Below are 14,522 nucleotides of genomic sequence, written 5' to 3'. Positions count from 1 at the left end.
GGTTGTCCTTCATGCTTATGTTGTCAGGTATAAAACTGTCCTTAATGTGTGCAGTCAGGCACTGGTGCACAGGTTCTGTGTGTTGTCACATAGAAGCTGTTGTCAGATGGTGTCAGACTGAAGAGCAAGCCTGGGAAGATGGGGATGCTTTGTTTAGATGGGTGATGGATAGGCTGTTGGTCTGTGGTGGTTTTTTGTGTATCTGCTGTGTGCCTGGGGATGGGCTGTGAGCGAGCTGTGCTGGCAGCGTCAGATGGGAGCATCTGCCGCAGTCATGGAAAGATGTGACAAATGCATCTGATCCACTGTAACTGTGTTTGTGACCCTTGTCTTTCACCATCGTTTTTGTCAGCTCTCATCTGTGGCAGTGCAGGGTATCACCCTCAGCCAAGTGGGGAGAGGCATATTTAGTGCATGTTATTTCTGACACAGGATTATGTTAAAAGGACAAATTACTTGGTCAAGGGAAGGAGAACAGCTGTGACATGTGCAACCAGTCACACACAAAAGCAGCTGATAACCCTGGCACACAAGTGCTTGGGAATTTGAGAGTGTTGCTGACAGCTCTCAGGGCACTAACAAGTAAAAGAACTAATACAATGAATAAACAGTTGGACATACATTAGCTGCTGTAATGGAGCAGGACTGCACCAGTGCTGCAGGGCAGTGCCCAGGCTCTGCAGGAACATGGTGCTGTGCCCTTGCTGTGCCCTTTGGCACAGGCACAGCAGAGTTGCTGTAAGCACTAGAACGATCAAGCCTCTGATACGTATTGTGTGATGCAATAAGGGTGTGACAGTCCATGACAGCCTAGGATGGAATAATTTGGGCTCATTCTACCCAGCCCATAATCCAGAAAACACAGGGTAAAACTGCCTCTCCTTTTCCTTCCACTGTCCCACACCCTCTGTGCTTTGCTTCCTGGAGGGCCAAGTGCTCTGTGGCACTAACAGAAATGCAAAGTGAGTGCTGGTCTTGGCTAACTTCTGGAGTTCTTACACACAATCTTTCATCTTGTCCCAAGTGGGCGGCCATGTGGATTTTGAAGATTTTGTTGAGCTGATGGGACCAAAACTTCTAGCAGAGACTGCAGACATGATTGGTGTAAAAGAACTCCGTGATGCCTTCAGAGAGGTGAGTGATCCCTTCCGCGTGCCCCTAGAGAGGTGAGCAACACAAGACAGGAGAGAAAGAAGAATCACTGGAGAAGAGAAGAGAAGGAGGAGAGAGCAGCACAGTGGAAGATCTAGAAAGAGCCCAGTCAGGCATGGAATAAAGGAAGAGCAGAGAACATTGCTAAGATAAGGGAACTCTTGAGGCAAGGAAAAGAAAAGCTGGTGCAGACAGAGCATTTGCAAGGGTTTTCTGAGGAGAAAAGACAGACTGGATCCAAAAGACACTCAAAGGAGGAAAAGGAGGGACATGGAAGGAATGGAGAAAATACAGAGCGCTTAGGAGCAAGACAGTACAAAAATCAATCCACAGCAAGATCTGTTTCCCTTAACTGTATTTCCCCTGCTGGTATTTTTCATGTACTTGCAGTTTGACACCAATGGAGATGGGGAGATCAGCACCAGTGAGCTGCGAGAAGCCATGAAGAAACTCCTAGGGCAGCAGGTGGGTCACCGGGACATTGAGGAGATCATCCGGGACGTGGATCTGAATGGAGATGGGCGTGTGGATTTTGAAGGTGAGAAGGGATCAATGCTCGCTGTCCATCTCCCCTGGAGTGAGTCAGAGTCTCAGATCAGAAGCTGAAGTGGAAGACTTGAATGCTCAGGGCCCATGGTTCTGAAGTATGGAGAAAAAACCTTCATTTTTTCAGTCAGATTAATTGTTCATTTGTGTATCATTTCTTGCTGCATCTCAGTTTTCATTGAGTCTCCATAATTCTAGCATGGTAAGAGATAGAACCTGTCATACAGAAACAGATCCTGGTGCACACATGCTGTGCCTGCCATTGTTTTATGGGGCATTTTCCTTTCTTTAAATCTATTGCAAGAGCTGTGGGGTGGCTGAATTGCTTTGGAGAATGCATTACGCCTTCCACTTCCTCTGGCTCACCTTTGTTGTATGCCTTTATAGAGAATTGTTTCCGTGCCTTTATGCCAGAAGATGGTCATATGCCAGCTGTGCTCACTTATACTGCAGATATCTGATCCCTAGGTGTCATGTTAAATCCTAGAGATAATTAATTTCTTCTCACACTTTTCATGCCAGAAGGACTTTGAAAAATAAGAGTGGTTAGGCTACTATCCTAGCCATTAGCTGTGGCAGGAGCAATATTAATAGAGCCCAGTGTTTCTGGCAAGGAAGCAGTTGATATCAGACAGCTAAGAAGATATAAGAGCTGGAAGGGTGTGAGAGTGTGGCAGGCTGCTTTTTTCCCTGGTAGAAATCCAGATGTCCCTTTGCAGTAAGGGTGAAGTACTTGAACTATGAAATTAAAGTAAAATTGACATAATTTTTTTGGCTCAGCGTATTCCTGGGTCTCCTACATGACAAGGCATCTCAGTCCTCAGGATTATTGGAGCCTCTGAGGGCTTTCAAAATATTAGAATACCACCACTATCTTCCTGGAAAGTATCTGGTAGCTGCAGTTGTTCTAATGCACTGGCTGATTACATGACAGAAGCTCTCCTTGTTTCCCACAGCTAAATTATGTTAGACAGCTAAAATACATGAAATGCTATCCCAGTATCAATTTCTCTGTGAGTTACCACTTTAGTTGTCAAAGGACACCTCTATCAATGGAAAAGGAGAAGTCAAGGGGGTAATTTCCACTGCCCTCCTCTTTGCAGAGTCATTAGTTCCTCAGCAATTCAAGTGCAGAATGAAAACACATTTATATTTGATGGCATTTATACTCAATTTGAACAACTGCAATTGACTTCACAAACTGCAGGGTAGTCAAGAAATAGATCCAGGCCATCCTTACAGTTAACATGTATCTTTAAAAACAAGAAGTCCCTTAAAGTAAACTTTTCTCTGCAAGAACGCCAGTATAGACACTGGCACAACTCTCCTGCTTTCCCACACTGGTATCTCTGTGAAGTGGCAAGCTTACTAAGAAATCATACCATGTTTCCAAAACTGTAAATCAAGGTTCCCTGAAGTTACAGAGAAGGGAGACAATGCTGGCTGTAGTGTTGCACAAAGAGTTGCTTGTGCAAACAGGACTGTAGGTGGCTGGGAAGGAGTCCAAGGCAATGAACTGACCTGCTGGAAGGATCTTATCACCATATCCAATGCAAGGATTAAAGCCCACGTTGTGTGAGCTCTCAGGGCCAGTCTCAGAGTGCACAGGCTTTGCTGGCAGCCTGGGGACTCCAGTCTCACCCTGGCTGCTGTCTCCAGTGAATGAGAGCTGGGCTGGGCACCATGGATGCCTTCTGGCTCAGTGCTCTCTTGTGTTGTTGGTTGCAGAGTTTGTTCGCATGATGTCCCGTTGAAGATTATCTCAGCTGCAGAAGAATCAGCACCTTAGAGAGGGCAGAAGAGGACCTGGCTGGAGCATCTAGCCCCGATGTTCCTACGTGAAGGTTTATCGGCTGGCTGCAATTAGGACATTGCAAGATGACCTGCTGCTCCTCCCTCATGGTGGTCCCCATGCCCCTCCACCCTTTCACACTGTGAAAGACTCGCAACTTCCTACAACTGGAACCATTCCTTGAAGAAGATTGCAGGAAACTGCAGAGCCAGGACTTGCCATGATGCTTTCATGGGATATTTGCAACTTTAGACTCCTCCTCCCCAGCTTTATTCTCCCACCAGCTGCTGCAAAGCAAAAGCAGGAGAAATCCTCTTGGCTTGGTGGATGAGAGCAAAGCCATTGGGACTGGTGGCAGCCTCAGGGCGTGCTCTGCACTTCTTGGTTTCCCTTGGTGAACCGTGTCTGTGTTTGCTGTCTCAGTGTGTGTCTATCTGTGTGGAGTTATTTATGCTTCCCCAACACTTATTTGCATCTCCTGTGGTTATGTTTACCAAGAGTAAATTCAAATATATGTCTTGTGGGGGGAAAGTGATAAATATGCACGTTGAAATGATGTGGAGCCTGGATGTCCCTGTGAGAGGTGGTGACCGGGCTGGGGGAGAAGGGCTTGGGCAGATGCACACTCCAGTGTCTGCACCAGGATCCAGAGGCAGGTCCTTGCTGCAGAAAGGGGAGTCAGTGCTGGCCACTAAGTCTGTGTCAGGACTCTGCCCTCCCTCCCACTGTCCCCAGGCCTAGGGGCATGGACGGGCCTCCCAGTGAGGGCAGTGCAAAGGGTCCCCATCCACTGGCATGGACACAGGTGAGAGCCCCTGCAGTATTGTGGGAAGGAGCTGTGGGAGAAAGGGCCCAGAGGGGAGCTGGGTGGGAAGGGGATAAGCAGCAATAGCCAACTTCACCCTTTTCCGTTCATTTTAAACACAACTGTGAGCACATGTATGGTGAGGCCATGCTGTGGGAGCTGAGCTGTAACTCCACTGGTGTTGGGGATTGGCTGGGAGCCTCCTTGTGTGGCAGTGCCCTGCTCTCCAACCTCTTCACACTCAGAAATGCTGCACGTCTGCAGCAGTGACAGCAGCAGCCTCCAGGTCCTACCAGCGCTTCCAGACACATCAAATCTTACCCTCCTTTCCCTAAGATGCTCCCAACCCACCGCTCCCTTCCCCTGCTATACCAGACCTACAGTTGTTTCCCTTCTCTATGCAAGGCTCAGTCACAAATTGCCAGGATTAATTTCTGTTTGGCTTCAAATGGCTTCAAAACCATCATCACTGTGTTTCTTGGTGTGATTGGGAGTTGTTTTCCTCTTGGTTGCCTCCTTACTCAAACTGGGAGGTCAAGGACCAATATCCTCCTGCTTCCTCCATCTCAAATCTTTCACTTCCAGGGTTCTCTATCAGATTCTCAGGGTCCACAAATCCATGTCCCAAAGGAGGATTTTCTCTTCTGCTTTCCTGTTGCTGTGCCAACCAGCATAGCTGTAGTGATGGCTGATGCTCCAGTGATGGAAAAACTGTTTCTCCTTATATTTGCATGTGTGTGCATGTTTACTTGTGTTTGCACAGGTGTGTGCACTAGGAAGGGTTTGTGTGTGTGCACATCAAAGCAAGGAGTGCAGATAGGTACCTGGGAGTGAAGCAATAGAAGCGTTTGTATGCAAGTGGGTGTGTGCCCACTGTGTGTGTTTATCTGTGGAGCTGGTCCCATCTTGGAGATGTGGGTGTGAGCCAAGAACTTGGAAAATGGATATTTACAGATCTCCACATTTACTGGCTCAGTAGCTGTATTATTGAGGGTGATATTGGAGATGAGGGTGATAAACTGAGCAGAGTCCAGAGTCCTGGTATGTTACAAATGTGTTTAGGGCAATACTGGGGAGGGGGAGCCTTGTGCAGGCTTGTCTGCCAAAGGGAGTGCTGGTACACAACTGTGCTTCACTTACAGTGGAGCCTGTTGAGGAAGGAGCTGTTTGTGCCTGTGGAGCAGGACAGCTGTGCTGCTGCCTGTGTGCTGCAGGGTGCTGTGCCTGCCCTGGGCACTGGGCATGGCTGGGGGTGTGCCTTGTGCCACAGCCAGCCTGCAGGAGCCCAGGGGATAGTCAGAGGCCACGAGTGTGCTGGCTGCTTCTGCCCATTCCCTGCCCAGACCCTGCCCTGAGCAGTCTCATCTTTTGCCCACAGCATCAGATGGCAGGGCAGTGTTTATTGAAAATGGTTCCCACATGTCTGGAGGCAGGGCTGATCCACAGTGCAGCATCACAGTGGCTTGGCATCCTCCCTGCAAACCACAGCCACTTTTGCTTGAGCAGGTCCCTGTGCTTGTGGTGTGGCAGAGCTGTGCCTGTCATCCCAGGAGTGCTGGGCAAAGGCTGGCTGCAGGACACCTTTGTGTCATTGCAGAGGCAGTCCTGGAACCACAGCTACTTCTGAGGAAAGCTGAGTCTGCCAAATCATCTGTAACTCTGTTCTGCCAGGTCTCACCATGATACAGTGAACAGGTCAGACAGGGCAGGTCTCAAAAGCCTTCATTTTTTTTTTTCTTTTTTTTTCTTTCCTTCCAGCAGAAGCTCTTGAGCTCCTGTTGCTAGTCTGATTTTACTTCCACAACAAACCCCAAATAATCCCAGGGAGTTTCACTATTTCCTTGTGTGGACAGGGGGCAGAGATTAAAGATCCAATCTAAATAATCTAATTCCAGAGATAATCCTTTTGCTCTTATCTCCAATTTCATACTGGGGAGCTACTTCCAAGGAGCTCTACATAGCAGGGCACAGCTGTTCCCTTGTAGCCCTGTGCCATTTGGGAGCCTATGGGGCAGTGGGGCTGGCTCACACTGATTTCTGAGATACTCCATTAACCACGAGGCCTGCCTCTGATCCACATCTTTTTGCTGCTCTTTTTGGACATCCCAAATGCTGCTTCCATTTTCCAGCAGTGAATGGCCAATTCCCTAACCATGTGCCCCTCGTTGCTCATGAACAATCAAGGTGCTAGGTAGACCAGGCAGGACTGATTCATTTTGGCACAGCTGCCAGGTGACAGGCAGAGGTCAAGGGATTGAGAAAATGACCCTGAGCCTTTCACTTGTGGGTTACTGGTGTAAATCCAGCCTGCATCAAGAGACTGACTGATGGCTCAGTGGATTAGTAACAGGATGGAGCTTCTGACATCTGGGGCACAAACTGACATCAAACTGCTGGTGTGACAGCAAGTATTGACTGGGGACAGCAGTGGACACAGGGCAAACAGCATCTGCCATCCTCTGCCAGGAGCTGTCACCAGCCTGTGAGCCAGGGTGAGGGGGCTCCTCTTGCCCCAGATGAGCACAGGCACTGTCCCTCCTCACTGCTGCTCAGTTAATCCCTCGTGCTTTGTGATGCACTACTGATTCCTGGAAAATGATCATCCAAGCTAGTTTTTAGAAAATGCTCACCCTGGGAATACCTGGTAACACTTAAAGTGTTTATGTGCTTCAAAGTTGTGTTCCTGACCCACACATCACAGTTGAAAGTGTAGGATTGGGGAGGATCATTTGTAATCAGCACAAACGAGCTCTAATGAGGCCTCCCTCAGCCTCACCAACTGGACAGCATGGTCCTGGCGATGGCTGCTTGCACTCCTTTGGTAACAGAACTTGGGGGACACCCAACAGGTCACAAACACAGCAGGGAGACAGGAGATTAGCCTGGATTTGATCAGATGCTGCCAGGGCTGGGGTCTGTAACGCTGAGATGATTTGCCAGGAATCAGTGTGAGGTGGCTGAATCTGGGGAGGTGCTAAGTTACACATTTCATGCTACTAATGTGGATGTGCTTTCCTAAGGCACCCTGTAGTTTTAGGAACCCCTTCCTTGCAGCAGTGCTGGTGTGGGAGTGCAGCAGTGCCATGTTTGTCCTGACCCATTTATATCATGAGCCCAAGAACCGATGTCACAGCAGCAGGAACATGCTTTGGGATCCGCTCCAGCCTGGGCAGAGCAGACTGGGGAGCAGGGGGTGGGTGGTTACACATTCTGCCAAACAGTTCACTCCTCCAAGACTGTGTCTGGTTAAGAGGCCCAGAGGTGCATTACAAAAGCAACAAATGCATTTAATTCCCAGTCTGCAGCACCAAGTCTTTATTTATAGAAGCAAATGCTTTGCGAAAGACTTGAATTAATAAAATATCACTGGCACTTGAAGCAGCCACTGCTATTGCAGCCGGTGCCAGGAGCGCAGCCCTGAGGCCTGGCCGGTATCTGATGCCTCAAGGAACACCGTGATCAGACAGAAGGGCAAACATTAAGTTATTTGTTCCCCCTTTGTGTAGGGAGTGAGTTTCATTCCACCTCCCCTTCTCACTCCAGCCACCCAAGACCTTGCCGAGGTCCTCCAGAAAACAAACCCAGGATTTTACATTCTCCTATAAAGTCCAAGCCAGGGCTCAGCCCACTGGCAGTGTCACGGTCACCTCCCTGCCTTCCCCTTCACTGCCCGCTTTGCTTTGCCCGCAGATTATAGCGGTGCGAGGTGCTCGCATGCCACCGGTCGCTTCGCTCCTTACCGGGCGGACGGCAGCTGCCTATGCCCTTACTCCATGGCAGGGGCGAACGGGAGAACCAGCGAGTTCTGCCAGGGCAGCGAGCGGGGCTTGGCAGCCGCCGTTCAAAGCACAGCGGGCACGGAGCTACCGGGACGTGCCGAGGAGCCGCCCCCGACGGCGGTGGAGCTCCCGCTGCCCTGGGTCCGCTCCAGCCCCTTCCCCGAGCGCACCGGGTGCGCTCCGCTCCGCGCTGCCGCAGCGCCGCCCGTTGCCGCGGCAACCCTCGCTCGGCGCTTCCCGCCGCCGCCCCGCCGCGCTCCGCGTTCCGCCGCGCTGGAGCCCCGCGATTGGCGGCGCGGAGGGGCGGGCTTTGCCCACCAGCCGCCGGCGCTCAGGCCAGCTCGCCGGGCTGTCCCCGCTGCGGACACGGCGCTGGGGAGCCTCATCCGTCCCCGCCGCGCTTTCCTAGGGGAGCCTGTTCCACACCCACTCCGCTCCCTGCGCGGGCGGTACCGACCCCGGGCACCCCGGCCCGCAGGGACCCGGCTCCCCGCGCCGCTCCCGCCGCTGTCTCCGCGCCGCTCAGCCCAACCCGCCCATCGCCTCCGCTCATTGGCCCGCCGCCTTATGAATATGCAGATACAGGCCCGCGGCCGTCTAATGGCAGGCGGGCAGGTAATTAATATTCTCGTTTCGGCGCGCGGATTGGCCGGTGCTCGTCCCGCCCCGGCAGCGGGGTTAGCCGCCCCCTGTCGGCGGCAGGAAGGGGCGGGCGCGGCGCCGGGAGCGCGACATGGTGGGCGCTCGTACGCGCGGGGCGCCGCTGCTGCCGCCCGTGCTGCTACTGCCGCTGCTGCTGCGGGGCGCGGCGGGCGGCATCGCCGACAGCGTCGTCTGGGCCGTCAACGCGGGCGGCGATGCCCATGTGGACGTGAACGGCATCCACTTCCGCAAGGACCCGCTCGAGGGCCGCGTGGGCCGAGGTGAGGGCGGGGGACGCTCCGCGGCCGGGGGGTTTGGCGGGACAGCCCGCGGGGTCCCGCTCGGCTCCGCTCCGCCGGGGCTGCGGGGTCCCGCTGTGCTGGCGGCGGCCGGGACCCGCGCGCCCCCGGCGCCCTCCTGCCCGCTGCAGTCCCGGCGGGTCTGTGGGTTTCCCCGCAGGACGGCGGGGGCTCCTCTCCCGCAGCCGCTCGGGGACGGTCGTGGTCCGAAGGCAGCACCGCCACTTGTCACCAGCGGGACCACGGCCCCCGCCGTTCTCCCGCCGGGCCCAGCTGGGGCCGCATCCCTCGTCCCCGTGGCGGTGCGGGCCCGGGGCCCCAGAGGCGGCGGGATGAGCCCTGCGGGATGGTGCTGTGCCCTCGGCCTGCGGGGTTGTGTAATGCCGGAGGGGAAGTGGCTCCGCGAGGGTTGCAGTAGGATTTCGGCCGGAGAGGCGGCGGGAGCAGTGGCGCTGCCAGCCCTGCCGCGTGCGCCTGCCGGTCGCTTTTTCTCTCCCGTTTTCCGCTGAAGAGCCCGTGTTCTACAGCAGGATCCGCCGGTTCACAGCCCAGTGCGCAGCGCGCTCGGTGCAGTGGGAACAAGCTTTTCCAGCCCTCTGCAGCCGGATCTGGGTCGCGCACGATGGGGGCTGATGCTTGCAGCATTCTGGACCCGACAGCGGAGAGCACAGGCTGCTCGCTGGAGCCCTCGGTGCTGGGCCCCGCGGGGGGAAGGTACAGCCGGCCGCTCTGCTCCATGCCCCAGACCGTGGCTGGCTGTTCAAGGGCAGCGACACGAGCAGAAGTAGAGGCAGATGGGAAATCATCGGCTGCTCTAACTACCAAGTCAGTAAAATCTTCAGCCTACTATTTAGGACAGGATGGAAAATTAATTACACTTGGATTACCTTTTCCTATTTCCCTCAAGACCACCACAGTTGGAATTGTGCATGTTTCTGATAATTGGTGTACCAAAACTTAGTTGATTCACTAATATATTGAAAAGCTAGCTGTGTTGGGCTTCTCTACTGTCAGTGACAGGTGAGTAGTGGAATGTGGAGATGAGTTCTCAGTCTAACCTTTGCTGTTTCCATGTAGGATGGTGAGGATTTTTCTGTGTTATATGGCTGGAACTGTTATTGCTTGTCCTGCATGAGTGCCATCCCAAATGGAGAGCCTTTTGGGCACACTGAATACAGTGGAGGTCACATTTAAATTCTCATATGGTTTTTCACACCCATGGAAGCTGCTGCTCCAGTCACACTGTGTGCCCTGATCACTATAGGTCAGCTTCCCTTCACAGACCTCTCACATGTGTGACTTGAATGTCCTTGTGGACTTGAACTATTTATTTCGAGTTGAAGAGAAAAAAGGATCTTTTTCAAGCACATTGTAACATGCACTTCCTTTGTGGAAAGTCCGTGGTGTTTCCTCTGAGCAGCAGGCTGTTACAGTAATCCTGCACCAGCCAGTGGTGCCAGGCACAGTGGAGACTTTACCCCTTTGAGCTCTCAGCTGCCTTTCCCTCAATGGCTTTTTATTGCACCATTGTTCGTTTACTCTGGGCTCCTCTCTGTGTTGATAGACATGTAAGGGCTATAGCAGAAATGTATGGCTGACTGGGAGGAAATGACCTAGGGATAATAATTCTGCCTCTGGGCAATTTAAAACCTTTTTTTTTAAGCCTCCATTCAGCTGCTGTGCCCTAAAGGACTGACTGTGCTGATGGCAATTACAGAATAGGCAGGTGCCAAACATAGTTGAGTTAAAGCTTGGTGTGTACTGCTTGCTCCCTGTGAGCACCCAGCGTGCTGTAAAATCCATCTTGCTTCCACAGCTCTTGTCAACAGAGCTCTGACATGCAGGTGACAGGTCTTCCTCTCCAGTTACCTTCTTGGCTATTAAAGGACTTTCTTCCTGTGCAGGCTTTCCTTTAATAGGAGCTGCCTTCTGTGGAGTCCTTGGTTTGCTATCACTGTAATCTGTAGCTGGCCAGAAATATCTGTGTGGGAGGACAGGTTAAACTTTTCACCCTCTGTATTTCTGGTGGTTAGAGTCCTCTTTATGCCCAAGTTCGAGTGGTAAAGAGAAGTGGAAGATTGCCTGAGCAGCTCTGTGTGAAACAGGAGACTCAGAACTGGCATTAATTTCCTCTCACTCGTTTGCATTGGCTCTGTCTTTGGCAGCGTGTGCTGGGTTAGTAGCTCTTGCTTTGTCTTGGCCAGTGCAGTGTCTGTTCCCATGGAAATGGGGCTGGGAGAGGTGAGTGTCAGCAGAGAACTTCGTCTGGATCAGCTTCTGCCTGAAGTGCCCGTGGATGGATGGTGTCCACAGTCGTCCCTCCTGCCCCTGTTTCGTTGGGAGCTGTTTGATGTGCAGCCCTGGAGGCATTGCAACAGTTTGCATTTATGCAGGAACCCTGATACAGTAGCAAACCAAGGGGGGTAGAGTTGTTGGGGACTGCTGTAGAGGTAGTGAAACACTGAAAAGAGGCAAATTTTGTGATTTCTCTTATTTGTCAGTTGCTGTACTGTTTGGGCACAGTGTTTGGGCCCTTCTCAGGGGCTCTTTGCATGCCTACAGACAGCCCCCATTTCAGCTGGGTGGCTCTGAGAACATCAGCTGATGAAGCTGCTGGTGCTCTTGAAATGCTTATCTTTTTTGCTTCCTTCATCCCATCTTCATGCTGAGAGGTATTGTGGGCCTGTGCTGAGAAGAAAGGGCTTTGTAAGATGCCTAATGCTTTTCACCCTTCTGCCATTCCCCAGTTCTTTGTTGAGGAGGATAAGTCTAAAACCCAGTGCTATCAACTGCTAACTTCAAATCTGTTGCATCAATGAGTCAAGTCAGTCCTATGCCAGCTATTTTAGTTTTGTACTTGGAGTCTGAAATTTGAAAATATTGTAAAAATATTCTAGGTGTTTTCACTCTTTAAAGCAAGAGCCAATGGCCAAGTCCTTTGGCTTCGTGTAATGTTTTTGTAAACAGGCTTTTCTTTCTGAAATGGTGAGAGTGAGTTTACTGTGTCTTGAACTGCAGCAGGTCTCCAGACCTGTTTCCTTACATTTCTTGGATTTTGGGGCTTTGGCTTCTTGTGCTTCTGCTCTGGTAGTGCTGCCACCTGGTCAGAGCAAGCAGGGGAGCTGGGTCTGATGGGTTCTAAGTGCTAATGCCACTTCTGGAGTTAAGAGCTTCAAGAATATATAAAATGTTTCTTCCTCAGAATGTAACCCTTCTCTCACTCCTTTGTGCTCAAAACCCAGCCTCTGACTATGGTATGAAGCTGCCAATCCTGAGGTCCAATGCAGAGGACCAGATCCTGTACCAGACCGAGCGCTACAATGAGGAAACCTTTGGCTATGAAGTTCCCATCAAAGAGGAGGGTGACTATGTGCTGGTGTTGAAGTTTGCAGAGGTCTATTTTGCACAGTCTCAACAGAAGGTAAGCAACAGCTCCTTGTGTGTCTCTGATGCGAGTTCCTGGCCAGGACTGAGTGTGCTCAGGTTACCTCTGCTGCTTTGCATGCTGGAGGAAGGAATAAGTTAACTGAGGTCCCAACCTCTGCCAGGTTCTGAACCTTTAGAGCTCTTTTCCACATTCTACCTATACAGTTGGACTGGAAGACTTAATTTAAAAGTATTCAAACAAACATGTGCAACTGAACATAACTAGCAATAGAGTTTTACAACCTATTTAGGCTGTGCTGGCTTTGAGAAGTTTTTTCCTTTTTCTTGAACACTTGTATCTGACTGGACAGCATAGTTATGTTGGAGGAAGTATTGCATAGATTGAAGCAGGGAGGTGGTCTGGGTTAAATAGCCTACTCAAAACAATTTTTACAAATGTAATAAGACTTGATACTGGTTCAGTCTGATCTTGAAAGTAGAGGTAAATTCATCTGCTTTTTGCTTTTTAGAGAAGAATAACCCTTGTCCACTTTTGAAACCCCTCATGTACAGAAGTGGAAGCAGAAACAAGCAGAACTCAAAGCCCTGTTACAAATTGGGGTAGGGGTGGTTTGGGTTTTAGTCTGGCTTTCCTGATTCCATCAGCTTCTTTAGGGCTGATCTCCTTAAGCACTGTGCTGCCTTCCTGCCAGAGAAGTATTTCAGGGAGCAGAACTGGTGGGGCTAGCTTACAGAACGGATGCAAAAAGCAGCCTCAGATTAAACTGAAGGGCTGAGGTATCTTTGGTTCCTCTTCCTTCATGTGGTTCTGCTGGGATTCCCCAGGTGCTGCATGAAGTTTGAGTCATTACAGCCCTGAGGAGGACTTTCACTCTGAGTTCACAGATGTGGTTAGCAGTTAAACATTTTACCTCCTTCAAACCCTGTGTTCCTTACCAGCTTGTTTCCTCTTCTCTGTTCTGCTGCAGGCTTCATTCCCTAGGGTGTGGTGTGTCACAGCCACCCCAGGGTGGTAGGAGCAGGTCTTCAGACAGGAGAAGAGTTGTGAAAGAGAAGCATGAATAAACTAGAATGAAAATGTGCTGTCCTCAGTCTGAACAGCAGATGTAGGGGCTGTTTTAAAAGGAGGAGGCAGATTTCAGGGTATTTGAAAGCATTGTTAATGCTTTATAGTGTCTTTACCTGGCTGGTTTTGGGCTTTGAATCCTTCCCAAAGGAGTGAGCCAGGACATGTTACAATGCTTTCTGGCTCTGGGTGCATAAAAAGCAGAGACCTTTCCTGTTCTGTTCCCATGTCAACTGTCACGTGCCTGAATCTGCTCTGACTCTGTCATTTCTTCCACCCTGAAGGTATTTGATGTTCGCTTGAATGGCCACGTGGTGGTGAAAGACTTGGACATTTTTGACAGAGTTGGACACAGCACAGCTCACGATGAGATCATTCCCATGAGTATCAAAAAAGGAAAACTGAGTGTCCAGGGAGAGGTTTCAACATTCACAGGAAAGCTCCACATTGAGTTTGTAAAGGTAATAAGCTTTTCAGGGCAGAGCCTTGATCTTCCCTTTCCCCTTCTTACCCAGTCATGTGCAGCTGTGTGCAGGAGGAGGAGAGGTGTTGGTAGGTGGGGAGACCATTCCTGTTCTCAGAGCTGCAGCACTGACTGCTGCTTTTGCTTTTTCCAGGGCTACTATGACAATCCGAAAATCTGTGCCCTATACATCCTGCAAGGAACAGTGGAAGGTAAGCACAGTTTCTGAGCCAGAAGGCTCTTCCCCCTTGGAGAGCAGCCTGTTGCTTCTCAGACTATGAGATCATAGCTTTTCTGACCCACATCTGCCAAAATTGTTTCTCTTTCACTGAGTTCCCACAGAGTGCAGTTGCAGAGAGAAGTAGGTGTGTACTGTCCTCATTCTCCTCTAAGTCACAAAGCTTGTGTCATTTTGGAGTGAGAAAAATCAAATTGTTTTGGAATTTCCTGTATATGGGGTAGAGGAGAAGGGAACATGTCTGGTCAGTCTCAGCTTATAGCTACACATAAATACCCTCTGGCCTTGGATGTCAGCAGCAGCCCTGCAGACAAATAATTTACAGCTATTTTAGCTAGTGCTTAAATATGTCT

At 50.8% G+C, this 14,522-nt stretch overlaps 1 protein-coding gene across 6 annotated transcripts in view; it reads left to right on the top strand.

Annotated features, from left to right (window-relative positions):
* Positions 1–14,522, top strand: part of CABP1 (calcium binding protein 1) — a 43,781-nt gene that overhangs the window by 22,626 nt on the left and 6,633 nt on the right. For 3 of the 6 annotated variants that reach the window (XM_058816630.1, XM_058816629.1, XM_058816632.1), the window contains 3 exons: positions 1,025–1,134; positions 1,543–1,690; positions 3,427–3,928. In XM_058816630.1, coding sequence (XP_058672613.1) covers positions 1,025–1,134; positions 1,543–1,690; positions 3,427–3,452 — 284 coding nt within the window. In that variant the 3' untranslated portion in view covers positions 3,453–3,928. Of the gene's footprint in view, positions 1–1,024; positions 1,135–1,542; positions 1,691–3,426; positions 3,929–8,781; positions 8,998–12,257; positions 12,437–13,752; positions 13,930–14,085; positions 14,144–14,522 lie in introns of those variants that run through there. The other 3 variants (XM_058816628.1, XM_058816627.1, XM_058816631.1) reach the window with 2 other exon arrangements.

The sequence above is a fragment of the Ammospiza caudacuta genome, chromosome 18, assembly GCF_027887145.1.
Source record: "Ammospiza caudacuta isolate bAmmCau1 chromosome 18, bAmmCau1.pri, whole genome shotgun sequence".
NCBI lineage: Eukaryota > Metazoa > Chordata > Aves > Passeriformes > Passerellidae > Ammospiza > Ammospiza caudacuta.
Note: the sequence above shows the minus strand (reverse complement) of the source record. Positions and strands in the feature narration are given on the sequence as shown.